Source organism: Cervus elaphus, chromosome 3, assembly GCF_910594005.1.
Source record: "Cervus elaphus chromosome 3, mCerEla1.1, whole genome shotgun sequence".
Taxonomy (NCBI): domain Eukaryota; kingdom Metazoa; phylum Chordata; class Mammalia; order Artiodactyla; family Cervidae; genus Cervus; species Cervus elaphus.
This window is the reverse complement of record NC_057817.1, coordinates 28,306,244-28,327,374: the sequence shown is the minus strand read 5'-3', so window position 1 is coordinate 28,327,374 and position 21,131 is coordinate 28,306,244. Positions and strand designations below refer to the sequence as shown.

The window sequence follows — 21,131 nt, the reverse complement described above, 5'->3', positions numbered from 1 at the left end:
GGCTGACTCTGTCCTCTCTGGGTAGATAAACTGCTACCATTTTCTGCAGACACCAGTCTTCCTTCTTTCTTTGTACTCTGACACAGGCCATTCCTGTCCTTCCCCGCACTTCCTTTTTTCTTTTGGTATTTATGTTTTAATCAACAACACTCTTTACCAGGCGTAATTATATGTAGGTCTTATGAAAATTTAGGTTCACTGTCATGAGACTACACTGTGTCATCTCCAGAAGATTTTGACCAATGTATGTGCATGTGTACTCAGATGCTCAGTCGTTTTCGACTCTTTGTGACCTCACGGACTGTAGCCCATCAGGCTCCTCTGTCCATGGGATTTCCCAGGCAAGAATACTGGAGTGGGTTGCCATATCCTTCTCCAGGGGATCTTCCCTACCCAGAGATCAAACTCGCATCTCATACATCTCCTGCATTGGCAGGCGGACTATTTACCACTAACCAAAGTATAGTTGTTTTTTTTAAAATTAATTTTTATTGGAGTAAGGTTGATTTACAAGGTTGTGTTTGCACTTCATTTTTTAAATAGCTCTCTTACAACGTCTGCCCACTGGTCCTACGTTGGTCTTCTGTATTCAGAGCAAACTAGTCTCTCTCACACACAGCTTTGAAGACATATTTCACATGGTCTTCTTTTTCACAGGCCTCCTCAATTGTTCCTCATGGTGTTGTCTGAGACCCATTCCATCTGGACTCCTTCCTCCGTGTGAATTCTAGTTTCTAGGAATTGAGTGAGAAGGAATTTTGACCCTAGGCCATCACCATTTTGGAGACTGACACTCCCAACATTTGGAGTGTGGGACTGGATGGACAGCCCACGTCAAGGGTATCCAACAGGGCCAGGCCTGCAGACCCGTGCAGTGATCCTCCGTTCAGATGATCTGAGCTAAGAGGCATTTTGCAGTAAATCATAAAAATACTTCTGAGCATGTTTGCTTGTTTTATTCGCTTATGTTCATTATAGGTAGGCTGTTGAGTATACCAAGAGTATCAAAAAGTTAAGAGAAAAAAGATGAAAACTCAGAAAATTCTATCTAATAATTTGAAAGTTTTAAACTGTGGAACTGTTTGTGGGAAAAATCATTATTACTTAATTTCAGCAGCAGAAAAACTAGGTCTACTTGGTCAACTAAACAAAGGAAGCTAGATGATAATCATCCATCTTCTTGCCTCCAGAGCTCACCTCTAAGCCAGTTCAAACTCCTGACCATACCTCAGGCTAAAAGTCTTTTTCAAGGGGCTGCATGCCAGGGCTCAAGGGACACAAAGACACAGATGGTCTCAAGGGAATCTGAGGCGCCATCAGATGGGTGGGAGAAGAACTGGGATCATATGTGTGGCACAGCAAACAAGGATCAAGGGAACATCCTGACAGAAGGGTAAGATGCAACAGAGAGGTTAGAATGCAAGAAGAATCAGTAAATCACTGAACCTGGTAATTGGAGGTCATGGGTGACCTTGAGAAAGTGCTTTTAATAGCATGATAGAGACAGATTCAGTTAACAAAATTCAGAAACAGCATTCACCAGGAAAGATGTCTCACTTCCTCTTTGCTTTGTCATTCACAGAAAAATGTTTAAACAGTCTAAGATGTACATAATATGTTTTAAACATGGATATGGTAGGTGGGTATAACTTTGAGAGTTTTGAAAACGTGATAATCATGATTTGAAAGAGATTGGAGGATTATATAAGTTAACAAGGATATTAATTTCTTTTTTGAAAGAAAACAACATGGTCTCAACTTTTTACTTCACCATGAAGATTTGGTCTCCAGAATACAAATGTGAGTAATAAAAACTGTTAAACTATCTTGTATAATTTCTACAAATGAAATTCTTAATTTTTTATCCCATTAGATATTATATGACCTGAAAAATCAGATCAGTAATCAAGGCTACCATGTATGATAATGCAGGTTATATGTACACTGTTCAAAACTAAGGGTACTATTTATACCATTGTCCTTAAGACAGGAATGCTTCTGCCCTCCACTGCACCTCACAAAAGCCCAACTCCATTTCTGTGTTTTAGATCAAGTGTCTTGGTCTAAGTTCTTCCTGTATGCTCCTGCTCTTTCCTTTGGGGAGATGAAGAGAGAGAGTTTGTGCGGTGGTGGTAGTGGACAGAGACGGGTAGAGACGTGGGACAGGACCGGTGTCATTTTATTTCTTTGACCTGAAATAATATCTCCAGGCTGAATAATCCCAGCATCTTTTTTCTCTCCGGACAGATGGGGCTCTGAAAGTCTTAGCCTCCCACTTGTCTGGAAGTCAAAAACTTGCTTCTGCCACCAACTAGCAAGTTATTCTACTTCTCTGGCTTTAATTTCCTCATCTATAAATATCAACTAAGCCTAGCTCTAAATGTTAATTCTGGCTCTAAATATTATAATTTTATCGCTTCTGCTGTCTCAGTTCAGTTCAATTGCTCAGTTGTGTCCAACTCTTTGCGACCCCATGGACTGCAGCATGCCAGGCCTCCCTGTCCATCACCAACTCCCGGAGTTTACTCAAACTCATGTCCATTGAGTCGTTGATGCCATCCAACCATCTCATCCTCTGTTGTCCCTTTCTCCTCCTGCCTTCAATCTTTCCCAGCCTCTAAATCCTTGCAAAATTCTTGATGGCATCATAAAGAGTCCAAGTTTGTCCTTCCCATCCCTTAAACAAACAGTCCCAGCCCTCAGTTAATGAATCACTCACTCTGGAAGCTTGTGCTAAGCACTCAGGTAGACAGAGCTGTGTCCTAACAGACTGGGGGTCTGAGGATGGAGAAGTCTGTCCTGGGGTTCCCAACTTGCTAGAGAAAAACGGACTCAGAGAAGCACAAACACTCAGCAAAATAAGAGCATGACCAATCCTGAGCAAGTGTTGACAGTTCTTGATCTAATAGAGGTCCAGGAGGGAAAGATGAAGCTAGACTGTTAGACGTGATTTTAAATTTACTTATTTATTTTTGGCTGGGTCTTCGCTGCTGTGTGCGGGCTTCCTCTAGTTGTGATGAGCAGGGACTACTCTCTGGTTGCTCGGGCTTCTCGATGCAGTGGCTTCTCTTCTTGTGGAACATGGGCTCTAGGCATGTGGGCTCAGTAGTTGTGGCACACGGACCCAGTTGCCCGGTGCCATGTGGGATCTTCCTGGATCAGGAACCAAACCTGTGTCCCCTGCATTGGCAGGGGGATTCTTAACTACTGGACCACCAGGGAAGTCCCTAGATGTGATTTTAAAGGCAATGAATTGAAAGCAGCTGTCACTACCAGAAATAAGAGATGAAAATGCTGCTTGAGGAAAATAATTCTTCCTATATAATACATTTTGAGGAAAGGGAAAGGGGGAAACAAGCAGAATCCTCAAAGAAAAATTACTTATGAAAATTTGATTAAGCACCTAGGCAAGTGTCAAAGCCTTGAAATCTGGCTGGGTAGTTTGAGAGTAATGTTTATTAATAAAAAGTTCACCTATAAACTGATTGCAGATGAAAGGTAGGGCACATGACCAGCTGGTCCAACTTCTGGAAAACTTCACTCACTTTCAATTTCCCTGGAAGTGAAAGTGACAGTCGCTCAGTTGTGTCCAACTCTTTGCGACCCCATGGACTATACAGTCCATGGAATTCTCCAGGCCAGAATACTGGAGTGGGTAGCCTTTCCCTTCTCCAGAGGATCTTCCCAACCCAGGGATTGAACCCAGGTCTCCCACATTGCAGGCAGATTCTTTACCAACTGAGCTATCAGGGAAGCCCAACTGCCTTAACCTTGTCCTTTTTCCTCCTGTTCATTTTAGACACCCAAGTTCAGCTTCAGACCTGACTGTATATTCACTGTTTTTCTCCCTAAACTGTGAAAGTCTTGAGAACAGGTGTGCTGTATTGTTTGTATGTAGCAAGTACCTATGAAATGGTTGTTAATTAAACTTTCCAAGCATATTCAAATACCAGTTACTGTAGGTGCATCTTTCTCTCAGGAGAAATGCTTTCCCTTATTCCTAATTTAACTCCATTTCATTTCTCCAATGTATTTCCTCACTCAAGTGACCGTTAGTTGGTGGGCTCACACAGGGAATACTGAGGCGTTTGTCCCATTTGATCCTCTTATTCTTCATGGCTCTTCCTTCATCTCCTACCTTTTCTAACCACACATCTGCCATTCTAGGTCCACCCTATAAGGCAGAGAAAGAACTGAGGGCCAGATAGGCCGAGAGTCAGAAACCTTTCAAAGTATGCTTCCTATCTCGGAGCTGGAAGCAGAGCAGCAGCTGCAGTTGAGAAGAGGCCCAGGGAGGCCTCCATGTGAGGTACGGGGGGAAAAAGCAAAGGCTTTTAAGTTTGAATCTTAGCTCTGCAGCTCTTAAGTCACGTGACCTTGATTAAATTACCTCCCTCTCAATCAGATCTTATTTCCCCTTGATGGAGTTAGACTAGATCGGTGGTGGCCAAATGCTGTTCTCCCACTGCTATGTCATAATTACTTAGGAAGCTTAATGTAAAACAGATACTCTAGTTAATGATCACCTATGGCTGTTAATATCACACAAAAAAGAAGACAATCACATACTATGTGTCTCCAATGGGAGAATGTAACACCTGTAATAACAAGTGTTCTTGCTTCCAAAACAAACAAAAACAAAAATCTGAATCTCATCAACTCTCTATCTAACTGTTAATTTACAGAAAATACAAGAGAGAGAGTAACATGTTAAACAGTATCAGGGAGATTCAATCAGCAAAATTTAGAAACTGCAGGAAAAACCACCTAGTATCATCCACAAATAAACTGCAAAAAGGAGAGATAAGAAACCTACAGATTAAGAGATTTGTTAAATAGGTCAACAAATTGTTGATTTAAACAAATTATTTTTTTAAAAATGACACAAATCGAGGAGTGTGAACATTGTATATTTTATGATATTAAGAAATTACTGCTAATTTTTTAGATATTTTTAAGATACTGCTAAAATATGTTTTAAGCCAGATACTTAACCTGAAATATCTTGAAAGATATTTGTATTGTTAAGTGAAAAAGGCAAGTTATAAAACCATATGAATGGAATAATAACACTTTTGTAAACCTATTTATTTGTTGTGGGTATATTTAGAAATTATACACATACACAGCAAAATAATTGTAAGTATAAAAAAACAGTAGTTGTAGCATGGGACGGTATGAAACCATTATTTTTTATCCATTTTTTTTTCTTAATATACTTTTTTTTTTTTGGCCATGTGGTTCGTGGGATTTTAGTTCCCCAGCTAGGGCTTGAACCTGGGCCTTTGGCTCTGAGAACACTGGACCATCAGGGAATTTCCTCTTGATATTTATAATTTAAATATCTCAAAAAAATTTTTTAAAACTCATTGTTGTAATGAGTAAATGTTTTATAAAAAATATTTTTAGGTGTGATAATGATTTTGTGGTGAAATTTTAAGAGTCCTTATCTTTAGAGACTGATAATAAAATTTTTATAGATAAAATATCTAGAATCTGCTTCAAAATGATCAAGGATGGGGAAAGTGGGTGCAGACAAGATTTCATCTGTATCAAGATGAAACAAGGAACAGGTTTTTCTTAGTATATATTTGAAATCTTCCATTAAAACAAGTTTTAAAATACAGATTCCCAAGCTCTACTACCGGAGATGTTGTATTTACAATCATTTCTCAAATGATTCTGACACAGTCAACTACTGAATTAGATTATAGCTAATATGCTTTTAAATTAATTTTAAAGAATTATTTTCCATATAATTCAGTTAACTGATATAGGACAATAAAGAATTTGAATGGTCTTTGGCCCTGGTTTATGAGAAGTAACTTCTAAATTCTTGGGATTTTCCAAGTTATTTCCAAGATATTCATGGTGGATCTCTCAGATCATACATGAGTTTATGCTAAATAAATGACTCAGGATGGTGGCTGGTCAGGCCAGAAATGTGAACCATGTGATTAGCGGGTTAGGGCTTTCAGATAGGTGATATCAGCATGACCTCCAGGGGAAAGGAGAGGAGGGAAGTTAGAGATCAAGTTCAATCACAGGGCCTATGATTCACTATGTAATGAAATTACAATAAAAAATCTAGACATCTGAAGTTTAGGTAAGCTTCCCTGGTTGGTAATCCTATATCAACAGGCCAGGAAAGTAACATGTCTTGAGAACATAGACGTTTCATGCTTGGAACCCTCCAAGACCTCCCCTTGTGTGTCTCTTCATTTGGCTGGTCCTGGTTTATTCCCTTTATAATAAAACTGTAATTGCAAGTAGAGCACTTTCCTGAGTTCTGTGAGTCATTCTAGTGAATTATGGAAGCTGAGTGGCCAGTCAGTCAGTTCAGTCGTGTCCAACTCTTTGACCCCATGGACTATAGCACGCCAGGCTTCCCTGTCCATTGTCAACTCCCAGAGCTTACTCAAACTCATGTCCATCGAGTCGGTGATGTTATCCAACCATCTCATCCTCTGTTGTCCCCTTCTCCTCCCGCCTTCAATCTTTCCCAGCATCAGGGTTTTTTCCAATGAGTTACTTCTTCTCATCAGGTGGCCAAAATATTTGAAGCTGAAGTTTCAGCTTCAGCATCAGTCCTTCCAATGAATATTCAGGACTGATTTCCTTTAGGATGGACTGGTGGGATCTCCTTGCAGTCCAAGGGACTCTCAAGAGTCTTCTCCAATACCACAGTTCAAAAGCATCAATTCTTCAGTGCTCAGCTTTCTTTATAGTCCAACTCTCACATCCATACATGACTACTGGAAAAACCATAGCTTTGACTAGATGGCCCTTTGTTCTCAAAGTAATGTCTCTGCTTTTTAATATGCTGTCTAGGTTGGTCATAACTTTTCTTCCAAGGAGCAAGTGTCTTTTAATTTCATGGCTGCAGTCACCATCTGCAGTAATTTTGGAGCCCCCCCAAAATAAAGTCTGTCACTGTTTCCACTGTTTCCCCATCTATTCGCCATGAAGTGATGGGACCGGATGCCATGATCTTAGTTTTCTGAATGTTCAGTTTTAAGCCAACTTTTTCACTCTTCTCTTTCACTTTCATCAAGAGGCTCTTTAGTTCTTCTTCACTTTCTGCCAAGGGTGGTGCTATCTGCATATCTGAGGTTACTGATATTTCTCCCAGCAATCTTGATTCCAGTTTGTGCTTCATCCAGCATGGCATTTTGCATGATATAATCTGCATTTAAGTTAAATAAGCAGGGTGACAATATATAGCCTTGATGTACTCCTTTCCCAATTTGGAACCAGTCTGTTGTTTCATGTCCAATTCTAACTGTTGCTTCTTGACCTGCATACAGATTTCTCAGGAGGCAGGTCAGGTGGTCTGGAATTCCCACCTCTTGAAGAATTTGCCACAGTTTGTTGTGATCCACACAGCCAAAGGCTTTGGCATAGTCAATAAAGCAGAAGTATATGTTTTTCTGGAACTCTCTTGCTTTTTTCAATGATCCAGCAGATGTTGGCAATTTGATCTCTGGTTCCTCTGCCTTTTCTAAATCCAGCTTGAACATCTGGAAGTTCACAGTTCATGTACTGTTGAAGCCTGGCTTGGAGAATTTTGAGTATTACTTTGCTAGCGTGTGAGATGAGTGCAATTGTGCGATAGTTTAAATATTCTTTGGTATTGCCTTTCTTTGGGGTTGGAATGAAAACTGACCTTTTCCAGTCTTGTGGCCACTGCTGAGTTTTCCAAATTTGCTGGCATACTGAGTGCAGCACTTTCACAGCATCATCTTTTAGGGTTTGAAATAGCTCAACTGGAATTCCATCACCTCTACTAGCTTTGTTCATAGTGATGCTTCCTAAGGCCCACTTGACTTTGCATTCCAGGATGTCTGGTTCTAGGTGAGTGATCACACCATCATGGTTATGTGGGTCATGAATATCTTTTTTGTACAGTTCTTCTGTGTATTCTTACCACCTCTTCTTAATATCTTCTGCTTCTGTTAGGTCCATACCATTTCTGTCCTTTATTGTGCCCATCTTTGCATGAAATGTTCCCTTGGTATCTCTAATTTTCTTGACGAGATCTCTAGTCTTTCCCATTCTGTTGCTTTCCTCTATTTCTTTGCATTGATCACTGAGGAAGGCTTTCTTATCTCTCCTTGCTATTCTTTAGGACTCTGCATTCAAATAGGTATATCTTTCCATTTCTCAGCTATTTTTAAGGCTTCCTCAGAAAACCATTTTGCCTTTTTGCATTTCTTTTTCTTGGGGATGGTCTTGATCACTGACTCCTGTACAATGTCACAAACCTCCATCCATAATTCTTCAGGCACTCTGTCTATCAGATCTAATCCCTTGAATCTATTTGTCAGTCCCACTGTATAATAGTAAAGGATTTGATTTAGGTCATACCTGAATGGTCTGGTGGTTTTCCCTACTTTCTTCAATTTAAGTCTGAATTTGGCAATAATGAGTTTATCGTCTGAGCCACAGTTAGCTCCGTCTTGTTTTTGCTGACTGTATAGAGCTTCTCCATCCTTGGCTGCAAAGAATATAATCAATCTGATTTTGGTATTGACCATCTGGTGATGTACATGTGTAGAGTCTTCTTTGTTATGTTGGAAGAGGGTGTTTGCTGTGACCAGTGCATTCTGTTGGCAAAACTCTGTTATCCTTTGACCTGCTTCATTTTGTACACCAAGGCCAAACTTGCCTGTTACTCCAGGTATCTCTTGACTTTCTACTTTTGCACTCCAGTCCCCTATAATGAAAAGGATATCTTTTTTTCAGTGTTAGTTCTAGAAGGTCTTGTAGTTCTTCATAGAACTGTTCAACTTCAGCTTCTTCAGCATTACTGGTTGGGGCACAGACTTGGATTACTGTAATACTGAATGGTTTGCCTTGGAAACGAACAGAGAGTGGCCAGTAAGAACCCCCAAATTTGTAGCCAGTTGGTCAAAAATGCAAGCGCCCTGGGAATTCTGGAGCTTTGTGGCTGGTATCTGAAATAAGGTTGTTTGGTGGGGAACTACGTACGCCCTCAACCTGTGATGTTTGGACTAACTCTGGGTATTTAGTGTCAGAATTGCATTGCAATTGGATGTGCATTTAAGTTAATAATCCCCTTCTATTATAAAGAGAAGATCACACGCTCCAGGACCGATGTCAGAATTAAATGAGATAAATGTGAGGCCTGGTACACATAGATAGAAAGTCAATATCCCATAGAAGATTAAATCTCTGTACACACTTGTCTCTCTCTCTCTCCTTTTTAATAAGATGAACCACAAATTTATTCTATAATTTTTCTATAATAGGTATTCAATTCTGCAGCAAAATGCAAACAAAATATTGTTACTATTTACATTTGGTTCTGTAAACAAACTTGGGGGGAGAAAGAAAACCTTAAGAATTTTTATATAAATTTATAAAAATTTCAAGAATTTGGTTTTTATCACTTCTGAAAGCAATTTAGTTTTTTAAGTCTAAAAGCCACTAAATATAGAGGTTGAAAGAGAAGAGAAAAACAGTGACAATAGATTATTTGAATTTCCCTCTTCCCAAATATCTAAAACATCACATATACCATTGTTTTCAGTGTAACCTGTGTAACCTAAAAATTCTGACTTCTCACTAGTCTGAAATAAGTTCAGTAGAGATTGTACCGTTGTTTTCAGTCACTAAATCATGCCTGATTCATTGCGACCCCATGGACTGCAGCAAGTCAGGCTCCTCTGTCCTCCACTATCTCCCAGAGCTTGCGCAAATTCATGAGATTGTATTTGTGAACTATAAATTCTGTTTTCTTCCTGCGTAGTAAGAAGTTTAGTATTCTTATAAAACTCCACATTTGGTTCCAGATTTTTTTTTTTTTTGGTTCCAGATTTTTATTTTATTTTGGTTCCAGATTTTTAATAAAATATCTTCCTTAAAATATTTTCACTCTCCAGTGGATTTTACCAGATGGTAAAGGCTCTGTATTCTTGACATCACATTCATTGGATTCCTAGAACTTTGGGATTGGAGCCTTTGCCTGAATTGTAGGTGCTCCTCTGAACTAAGGTGGGGCTAGTGGTAAAGAAAAGAAAGAAAAAAAAAAAAAAAGAAAAGAAAGAGAGAAAGTGAAGTCGCTCAGTTGTGTCTGACTCTGCAATCCCATGGACTGTACCCTACCAGGCTCCTCCATCCATTAAATTTTCCAGGCAAAAGTAGCACTGGAGTGGGTTGCCATTTCCTTCTCCAGGGGATCTTCCTGATTCAGGGATCAAACCCGAACCTACCTGATAATGCAGGAGACCTAAGAGATGTAGGTTTGATCTCTGGGTGAAGAAGCTCTCCTAGAGAAGTAAATGGCAACCCACTACAGTATTCTTGTCTGGAGAATCCCATGGACAAAGGAGCCTGCTGGGCTATGTCCATAGGGTCGCAAAGAGTCAGACACAACTGAGCGACTGAGCACACATCCCTGAACTATTTACTGATAACAAATAAGAATCTTGACCAAATACAGAATGATGGTCCTTTTCCTTCAGATCCTACACTGGGAAGTGCACAGGATCTAACTTTTGTTTTGGCTGAGATGCAGTTTTTTCCATATTGAAATTAGAAACTTGTATACATTTGTGTATCCTACACAGACAGTGATCTACCCTTAGTTCTTCATTTCATGTATAATTAATTTCCACTCAGAAATGCCAGAATGCATTTTTGTTCATTTTTATGTAGCAGCAGATATGTAAAATTGTGTCATTTCATAAATGGAACTTTTATTAGATGTTTTCTCATAAAGTCCTTTCAATTCAATAGAAGAAGGGGAGAGAAACATGTTCTGAAAAAAACCCAAAGTTTTGTTCGGTTATTGGGTTTCTTTATACAGGAAACTCTGGTCAAGCACCTGTACATTATTTTCCCTGATGTCTTTCTGAGGCGTATGTTGCAGTTCCAGCTTTTCTTTATATTCAGACTTTTTCGGGACATTTGCAGTTTTTATAGTCAAAAACTAACTTAGATACAATTTCATCAACAACTTGATAGTGATTACTCTGTACAAGGAAAGTTATGACCAACCTAGACAGCACATTAAAAAGCAGAGGCATTACTTTGCCAACAAAGGTCTGTCTAGTCAAGGCTATGGTTTTTCCAGTAGTCATGTATGGATGTGAGAGTTGGACTATAAAAAAAGCTGAGCCCCGAAGAATTGATGCTTTTGAACTGTGGTGTTGGAGAAGACTCTTGAGAGTCCCTTGGACTGCAAGATCCAACCAGTCAATCCTAAAGGAGATCAGTCCTGGGTGTTCATTTGAGGGACTGATGTTGAAATTGAAACTCCAATACTTTGGCCACCTGATGTGGAGAGCTGACTCATTTGAAAAGACCCTGATGCTGGGAAAGACTGAGGGCAGGAGGAGAGGATGAGACGGTTGGATGGCATCACCGACACAATGGACATGGGTTTGGGTGGACTCCGGGAGTTGGTGATGGACAGGGAGGCCTGGTGTGCTGCGGTTCATGGGGTCGCAAAGAGTTGGACACGACTGAGCAACTGATGAACTGACTCTGTGCAAAGTTTCTGTGTTGTCCACTTACAAGATGTGCCTCATGTCATTTACCTTTATAAAAGGCTTTTTGAGTCTACTTGTTCTTGCTTTTTGTGGGCCAGTTCCTACTCTTTTCCCCACATCTCTTACAGAAGTTCTTGATTTCTTGAGTAAATACCTTTTTTTTTTCTTTTGTTCCATGTAGTATCTTATGTCATCAGTATGAAGAATTTTTACTCCGCATGACATTTGATAATATATTTGAAGGAATAAAATCAGTCATTACTAGTTTTTTCAACTACTAAAAGGAGAAATCTGTACTTTTTCTTTGAAATTAGGTAACTGAAATCTTTACTGAGAAATTCTTCAACTCACTCTCCCAGATCTTGTCCTTTTGCAATTTTTCAGATATGGTGACAGAAGGTAAGTCAGTGTAAAATACTTTTCCCCACTTTTCTGGTTTGTTATCAGTTTTCAGGGAGTTCAAAGATGGTTGTTCTTTTTTAATTTTTGACATGGACTCCACCCTGGAAATGTGAATTGCTATGGATTCTCATGGCTCTGTAGTTCATGGCAGTCATCTGGCACTCACATGCTGGGTCTGGAGAAGGTGTCACATCCAGCAGCTCTGGAAGCACGGCTCCCCAAGGCCTGATGACTGGCCAGGTGCCTCTCCCCATCCACAGGCCACCAAGTGTTACCCACTTTCTCTTCTTTTTTTTAATGTTACTATATATAAATTATATTTTTTCTTGTTCTAATCACATATGCACTATAGAATTTTCAGAGTTGGTTGCAGTGCCTTCTTTTCCACTTCTTAATGTAAGTTTTCTACATAAAATTACCCATAGCATCCAGTGAAGACAGATGCAACAGTGAGAGCAGGAGTTTTGCTGGTGAGAATGACAGGTAAAAGATGGAGGTATTATTTTAGAATAAAAGGCTTTGGTTAGGTAGATGTAATGGACAAAGAGGCAACAAGACACAGGGCCACTGCGATGAGAAGATGCTAGGGTAGAAGAGAGGCAGCCTGAGGAAAAGAATATGCCAGAAACTGAAGTGGAAGGCACTTGTTTTGATTTTTGTCCAAGGACCTGGTGATATCACTATACCCTGGGAGAATCACCATGAGAAAAAAACACTCTCAGTCCTCTATGAATGAGGGTGAGGAGGAACAGGAAAGGTGATTTTCTGTGGTTCCCAGGGGAAGAATAAGCAGCAGGTAGGTCACCCTGTGGCCCTGACTCCTGGGGCTAGATGGGTTAGAAGGAATGCTTGCTGATCCGCAGAACCTGCTGTTGTTCTGCCACTCAGCCCTCACGTCTTCTTTCTTCCTCTAAGCTTCCCTTTCCCACCCTCCAGATTACCTGTTGTTGGTGGAAGTTACTGGCACTTTGTTCAAACCGTTCATCTTTGGTCTCCACAGTTTTCCCCAACTTCTGCAGTACCTGAGAATATAAATCAGAGAGGTCCACACTGTTAGAGTCAAGTCTCTCTTATCTGTTGGCCTCATTTGACCCTGGCTTCTCTCAGAGTCTCAGATTCAACTAAAGGGATGTACATATATTAGTCCAACAGAATTAGAAATACAGCATATTGCTGAAAAGTCAATTATGTTTTATGGTTCTTCTCAATTTGGGGTATTCAGCAATGTGCTAGAGTATATATAAAGCCCAGAATAAATAAGGTATGAAATTGTTATTTAGCATGGTTTTCTGTGGGGATGGGGGAAGAGTATTATATTAAAATAAGGATTAATTAGAAGAATACAAAATGTGCATGGCTAAAAACATGAGCTTTGAAGACATTTTTTTCACATGAGACACCCTCTTCCAGCCATAGCAGCAGATTCCTTTAGATAAATGAAGTCAGAGAGGTGGGGAGGAGACTCTTTTCTCTGAAGGCCCTTGTAGGAAAACTGAGAAGCTCTGATATTATGCATTTGAAACTCAGCTAGAAGTGAATGCCACCGATAGCTACCTCCTCTCCCCTGGGACCCAGAGAACCATAATAGTGGTCTCAGTGCTGATGCAAAGGACACAGAAATGAGAAAGATACAGTTTCTCTTCTCCTAGAGGACACTCACTTATAACAAGTAAGAAAGCCCTGACTCTTCTACCTGTAACCCCCAGTTTGGAAAGAGGCACCACCATCCTCCGGGCCCAAGTCAGAATCAGGAGTTTCCCTCAACTATTCCTTCATGGAATCCCTCACCATGTCCTCCTCTGGAAACCATCCCGTGTTTTCTAGTCTCACTGTCATGGCTTTAGTCCAGGGCCTCATTGGTTTTTTTTTTGGCCTGTGATAATAGACCTATCTTGTTGCTGCTTAAAACCTTCTAATGATTCTCCATTCATCTGCTCAACAAATTTTTTAGTTAAATGTCCATTATATATCTACAAGTTATAGTTGTAACTCTAGCATACGTATGGGTCTCTAGGATCTGACCCTTCATTAAGCCTCAGCTTTCACTATTCCTTTTTCCTACAGGTCTCTCTCTCACTCATGCTTTTAGTTTTCTAATAAGCTGCACTGTTGCTTGTTTAGATGCTATTCCCTCTTTCTGGAATGTTCTTTCTTTTCTTATCGTCAGGCAACTATATAAAATGACCAAATTCATACTCTATATTCTTTGTGACACTTAATCATATCTATTGCATCTCATTAATCAAGCTAAATCAGTCCGTCCTAAGCACTTACAACTTCTGCACCTGTATACACTTCTATTACTGTTCTTTTTTTTGTCACACTGTGTGGCTTGTGGGATCTTAGTTCCCCAACCAGGGATCGAACCCAAGCTCCTTTCAGTGGAAGCATGGAGTCTTAACTTGCCTGCTGATTGGCAGAACCTGCTGCTGTTCTACCATTCAGCCCTCATGCCTTCTTTCTTTCTCCAAGCTTCCCTTTCCCACCCTCCAGACTACCTGTTGTTGATGGAAGTTATTGGCACTCTATTCAAACCGTTCGTCTTTGGTTGCCAGTTTTCCCTGGATCACCAGGGAATTCCTCTCAAAGTTTTATTATTTGCATTTATCTTTGTCTCTTTCTAAACTGTGAGCTCCTTGAGGATTGGACACTTGCCTTAGTTATCTATATTTCTCAGCATCCAGCAAATAGATACTTATTACTTATAACAGGAAGGACAGTGAGATTGATACAGGAGGGGTCCTAAAGGTTGGGCCTTGAATTTAAGATTTTGCTAGACTGGAATAAAGTAAAAAGGGTGAGGGTAGAAAGAGGATTTCAGGCAAAGACAACATCAGCAAAGTCACAGAAGTGTGCAGATTCACAGCAGTTGTCATGAAATGGTTCAGCATGACTGGTTTAGACTGTGTTACAGTGAGTGATGTGTAAGGAAACTAGAAAGGGAGATTGGAGTCTCATTGTAAAGAACTCTAAATCATATGAAGGAGTGCCCAGGTCTTGGGGGTGAGGCCAGCTCTATGCAGACTCTGACTCAGGTGTCTCCATTCTTAATCCTGAGGTTCTGGAGCTTTCTCTATGGCAGTTAAGCTCAAGATCTCTGGAGCCAAACTGATATATGCCTCTATCTTGGCTTTTCTACTTACTGGCTATAAGCCTTTGGGCAAATCACTTAAACTCTAGAGCCTCCGTTTGTAGAACTCCCTTTCCTCCATTAAGATAATGATATCTCCTGGAGTTGTTGGGAGAATTAAATGATATTATACACATAAATTGCTTTCACAGTGGTGCGCTATGGTGAATAGTTAATACAAATCCACTATCATCGTGCTGAGTTCCACTCTATTCCCTATAAATACCTGTCTTTACTTCCTTTTCAGGGCAGCCATCTGTGTTAGTGTCTCTATTCTGCCTCACTTAACACAGGGCCTTGGGTGTGCAGAGTCACTCATCTTCCCCAGCTCCACCCTCTCCCCTCAACCAAACACTGTCCTCTACAAGGACAAGTTGCAAAACCACCTTGCTTAGTGGTAATCGCAGCTCTCACTTCCTTCCTGCCACCCCTCCCTTCCTCTGCCTGGAGCTTGGTTCTTGGGGGTGGGGGTGGGGGGCTGAAAGGAGAGAGGAGTCGATTCAGTCTAGAGTCAATCTGACACCTGGGAGCAGACCAATATCCCCAAACCTCAAAGGGCTCAAGGCAAAAAAGCTTGGAGGGTGTGGGAGTGTGTTTGTTGAAGGAATACGCCCACCTTCAATTCTGAAACTGAAAAGATGAGTATGATCACCGTGAAAACATAACCCAGTGTCTTGGAGCCAAAGTATTTGTTGCCTTAAGCAATAGGGCCGAGTCTCAGGGCACTTATACTACGCTGTAGATGTTCCTCCTCAACTTGAGTTCCTTGAGAAAGGATGATGTATGGGTGCTCCAAAAATGTTTGTTGAAAGAATTAATAATTTTACCTTTGGATCACTTAGCCCACATAATGCTAATCCCTAAAGTCCTGCACTGAGAATTCTGCCCCAATTTGCCTGGCCTAGCAGCTGAGAAGTTGGAATACAGATATTTAAAGAGAAAAGAGCAGGGATAAGAAAAAAAGTAAATGTGGCAAAATGTTAACCCTTGGTGAAATAGGTGAAGAATATTCCAATGTTCATTTACCTATTTTACTTTTTACATAAGTTGAGTTACAAGGATAAAGTTTAAAAAAACAAAAAAGCCACTGCAGACATGTTTGGTAGCTGTAGTTCCTCACTATGACCCCTCCCTATAATCATTTATTATATTTTAGTTAATTCTGTCAATTGGAGTAATTTGAAGAGGCCTTGGATATTAGATATTATGGAATCCTTATTGTCAAGATATATTCTAAAGTAGGCTCTCCTTTATCCCCTCATATATTTTCCAGCTTTTTCTCCCACCAATCCCTGAGCTCCAGCTCAGCGGCATTTCTCCCTAGTTTGCCTAAAAGGATTTCCAGATTCTAGCCTTGCTCATGCTGGCAATCCTCAGCTGGAATGCTCTCTCACCACTTGGCTGAGGAACTATTAATCAGACATAATTCCTATCTCAAATTCAACCTTCACTACAAACCCCTGCTCTGTTCTCAAGTCTTCTGAATTCCCATGGATTTCTCTCAGGTCACTTACTTTACTTAAAAAAAAAACAAAACAAAACAAACCTAAATTGTAAGCTTCTAGCAGGCAAGAATGCCTCTTACTCAACCCATCTCCAAGTTCCAGAGATGAGTTATCCAGCCCATATCATGGACAAAGGGATTTTTCTGTAAATATTGCTGACTGAATCCTCACAAGTTGACTGAAAGTTAACAGAGAAAAAGACCAACAGAGGAGTGGTAAACAGTGAATGCCCTTTCTTGGGGGGAGATCTGAGAGGCTTGCCACAGAGAAATCACAAACAGATGGTGAAAGCATTCGTGTGAAATGTGAAGATGTAGCATACTGTAAAAACACAAGAAAGCCAGACTCATCTTGAATCTGAGAAGGAACTGGGAAATAAAACAAGATGATGCTTCATCTCCACTGGTTTAACAGTCACCAGACCTTCACTCCCAGCTTTACTCCGCAAGAAGATCAGCAGGAAGTGGGCCGGTACAGCAGGAAGTGGGGAGACACAGATGTTAGATCGGTTTTTCAGGAACCTTATTGAAAGCAGGCTGAGATTGGGATCCTAAGGCAGGACACCTGAGTTTCAGTGATAATTCTGCCACTTGCCAATCTCTTTTGAGCCTTATTTCCTCATTTCTAAATTTGGGATACTAACACAAAGCTTAAAGCGTTGAAAAGATGAAGTGAGATCATATCACGAGAATGTGGGTTCCGTAAGGGGAGAGATCATGTCCTTCTTATATTCCTGTGCTTTGTCTATAGCAGGCACTTGATATTTGACACATTAGTTGTTACATATTACAGTCAACCACGTATTGTAAAATTGCAGTGTGCCAGGGAACCCTTTCTTTTGACTGTAAATTTCTCCATCTTTATTTTGCCTTCAATAACTTCCCAAGACTGAAAAACTCTGACAGGCTGAGCTGAACTCTTTCTCCTAACCCAGGTCATTTCCATCCTATCCAGACAACACCCACTGCCTCTAGGGTACAAGCTGTACTGCTTGAAGTTCAATGTCTGCTTGCCTTTGTGTCTAAGTCTGGGTTCAGAGTATCTCCGTGTTTTCTGCAACAGCCTGGGACTTTCTCAGGGCAGATTCAAGTTTGTTCCTCTCTCTGCCTTCTAGGGGCTAGACTAAGAAGCACAGGGTGTATCTGGATAGTTGGGAAGTATTTGACTCTGAGGTTCAAGGAGCCCTCTCCCCTTCTCACTTCAGTGTCCTTACCAAATTGAGTCTCCAAATCACTGAACATCAACTGCATTTTACAGATGCAGAATCTGAAGCCTAGAGCAGAGCTGTTATTTACCTGAGGCTTCAAGTTCATGCTTTTAAAAAAGAGAGAGAAAAAAATCTTAAAAGCAAGGGCATAGTGATGGGGCTTCCTAGGTGGCACAAATGGTAAAGAACCCACCTGCCAACGCAGGAGATGTAAGAGATGCGAGTTCGATCCCTAGGTCAGGAAGACCTGCTGGAGGAGGGCATGGCAACCCACGCCAGTATTCTTGCCTGGAGAATCCCAGACAGAGGAGTCTGGCAGGTTACATCCATAGGGTCGCAAAGACATGACTAAAGTAGCTTAGCACGCATGCATGCATAGTGTTGATAGGTTGGATGATAATAGAAGGTGAGAGAGTGAGGTAAAACATAACTATTGTCCACAAATTTTTGGCCTTTGGCGATTTCTTTTTGTTTTTCCAACCCATAGAGTAACCAGCCTTCTCTTCTCTAGTACCTCCTTTTCCTCCACAATGACTTCTAACTAGACCTTTCCATAGGCTTTGTAACCTTTGGAGAGATCGAAACCATGATCAAGGTGAAGTTAGGTTAAGGTAAAGTAACAAAATCTAGCCACACAAAAATCTTTCCCTTTTCCTCTGCTCTTTCACATGACCCAGCTTCCTCAGACAAAGACAGGGGAAACACACACACACACACACACACACACACATATTCCCCCTACCCTTCCATTGTGAACCTCTTAAAGATAAAGACTAAATCTATATTCCATCAATTCTCCGTTAATAATCCCACTTTGGAGAGCTGGTTGCCTTTAATCCTTCCCAGCACCCAAGCTAGTGCTCTGCTTTTAGAAGATAATACAAATATTTAAATTCTTAAGCATATGGTGTTCACTCAAATGCTTCTAAGACCATGAAGTCTTAGGAAACCAAGATTCTCACTCAGGTCCTGGTTATCTCTCTCTCTCCCATTCTCCTTCTAGACTATTCATTTCTCCTTACCATCTTACCTACCAGGGTGTTGATGGGTGGAGAGCAGGGATTCAGATTAGAAGCAAAGAAAATACTCTGGACACATAGAAACAAAAATGCCAGTGAAATGTGTGGAGAAATGGTCCCACCATCCAGGTAAGTGGGCAAGGTACAGATAGACAGACAGTCTACCTCGATGGAGCCGTGCTATGCTTAGTCACTCAGTCTCGGTCCTGTCCGACTCTTTGCCACCCCATGGACTGCAGCCCTCCAGGCTCCTCTGTCCATGGGGATTTTCCAGGCAAGAATATTGGAGTGGGTTGCCATGCCCTCCCTCGAGGTGATCTTCCCAACCCAGGGATTCAACCCAGGTCTCCCGCATAGCAGGGGGATTCTTTACCATCTGAGCCACCAGGGAAGCCCCATGGAGCAGGACCACCCAAAGCTAATTTAGGACACAGTGCAAAAAGAGGTGCTCCTTGGCCACCCTGAACCAAGTAGTCACCAACACCAAACGGAGGCACAGGAAGCAGATATGAGTTTCTGCTTACATCAGCTAAAACAATAGCCTGCAGCCAGGCTGGGTAAGGCATGGAGAGAATCTGTCAGAATTACTCTAGTCCTCGTGGACTCCAGATCTCAACTAATGGGTGGTACTCGCTGCCAGCCCAGCTGGTGAGTGCTGTCTTATGTGGGAAATGACCCTCTTTGAACCTCCAGTTTCATCATCTGTGAAAAATACCACTCTCGCTGGGTGGCGAGGACAAAATCTGCTACAGAGCTGTCACCAACGCTTAGTTCCTTTCTTTTCCCTTTTCTGGGTCAGCTTGGGCGTTGTTTAGGTTCCAAGAGAGACAGACGGTGGGAATTGTCTCTCAGCTTCCCCCATCCCTGTCCGAGACTGGGCGAGGCTCTCTGCCTTCTCTCAAATCTGCCTGTTTTCATGGGAACCCCTGCTCGCCTTTCCCGAGGTCAGCCTCTGTGTCCAGCCCAGGTCTTCCGCCCCGAGCACCCCGCACACCCTGCGGCCGCGTCGGGCCTCGGCCTCAGTTCCCAGCCGCCTACCTTCTCTTGGGCCCTGCTGAACTTCTTCTGCACCTGCTTCGCGAAGAGGCCAGCAGCGCCGCCCGCCCGGCCCTCAGCCATCCTGCTGGCTCCCCCGGGGGCGGCCTGCCCTGGCCCGGCGCCCTGTGGTTTTCTCCGGGCCCCCAGAGAAGGAAGTGCGGTTCCCGTCATGCCTCGCATCCGGCCAGGCGGGCCTCGAGCAGCTCACCCCGCCCCGTTGTCACCTGGGAAGCACCCTGGACCGCCTGAGGCCTCGGGCCGGGCCTGGCCGGACGCAGCCGGAGACCTGCGCGACACAGGCCCAGGGCGTTGGCCTAGCCCAGCTGGCCGCTCTCCCGGCGCCCTCCCTGGAGGCCCACGGCTGTTCGGCCCCGGACATGGCCCAGGGCATGGGCGAGGGGCCCGCGGGCACTTGTGGGGCTCAGGCTGGGGTTGGGTCTGTTCCCAGGAGGCCGGAGACGCAGGCCTGCCTTCAGGCGGCGCTTCCTCCAGGCCAGCTTCAAACCCTCTACCCCTGAGGTAGAGGAACACCAGCCGCGAAGAGTTTTCAAATCTGGGCCAAGACTCAATATTCCCTGAGAGCTAACCAGCTGCAACGATCAGCAGGGGAAAATAACGGGAACAGGAGGGAAGAAAATTTTGTGATTTCCACTCAGTGAGAGTGTTGAATGGGGGTGTTTATGGATAGGTGTGCAGGAGCAATGTACTCCAGTATTCTTGCCTGGGAAATCCCATGGATGGAGGAGCCTGGTGGGATATGGTTCGTGGAGAGACAGAGACAGGACTTAGTGACTAAACAACAACTGGATGACCAAGTAAAATGGATTTTCTGCTTCAGGGTGCAGTTTTTAAAGATGAAGCCCTCTACTGGAGAGGTTGGCTCTGTCAACTGGGAAAAAAAAAAAAAATCACCATCTAAAAGTTGAGAATTATGTTTTATTTAGCAGACAAAACTGAGGACTTAAGCCTGGGACGCAGCCTCTCAGCTCTGAGAAACTGCTCAGAAGAGGTAAGGGAAGAGCCAATAGGTAATCATCAAAAGATTATAGTTAATTAAAACCAGGTATCTCAAGGAATTTGGCACTTTTCTATTTAGGGGAAGATGCAAGAGTCTGGGCTCACTGAAATCATTCCTTGGATACGTACTTCAACTATCTGGGGCCAGTATCCTGCACTTTCTCATCGTGAGTCTCCTCAGGGTACAACACTGAGGGGTGGCTGCAGAGGCTGATGGCCTGAGGGCCAGCATCCTATCTCTCTCCTGAGCTCTCTCAGGGCTCACCATGGGGAGGATGGGGCTGTAATGTGATGACT

The 21,131-nt window shown here is 42.2% G+C and overlaps 1 protein-coding gene and 1 pseudogene across 2 annotated transcripts in view; both read right to left on the bottom strand.

Annotated features, from left to right (window-relative positions):
* BIN2 (bridging integrator 2) overlaps positions 1-19,976 on the bottom strand; it is a 36,006-nt gene extending 16,030 nt beyond the window's left edge. The window contains exons 1-2 of one of the 2 annotated variants that reach the window (XM_043883978.1): positions 19,818-19,976; positions 12,860-12,940 (exon numbers count right to left, since the gene is read on the bottom strand). In XM_043883978.1, the coding sequence (XP_043739913.1) occupies positions 12,860-12,940; positions 19,818-19,898 (162 nt within the window). In that variant the 5' untranslated portion in view covers positions 19,899-19,976. The remainder of the gene's footprint in view (positions 1-12,859; positions 12,941-19,817) is intronic. The other variant, XM_043883971.1, reaches the window with a different exon arrangement.
* Positions 11,432-12,848, bottom strand: LOC122681679 (annotated as a pseudogene).
* Positions 19,977-21,131: the final 1,155 nt, after the last annotated feature.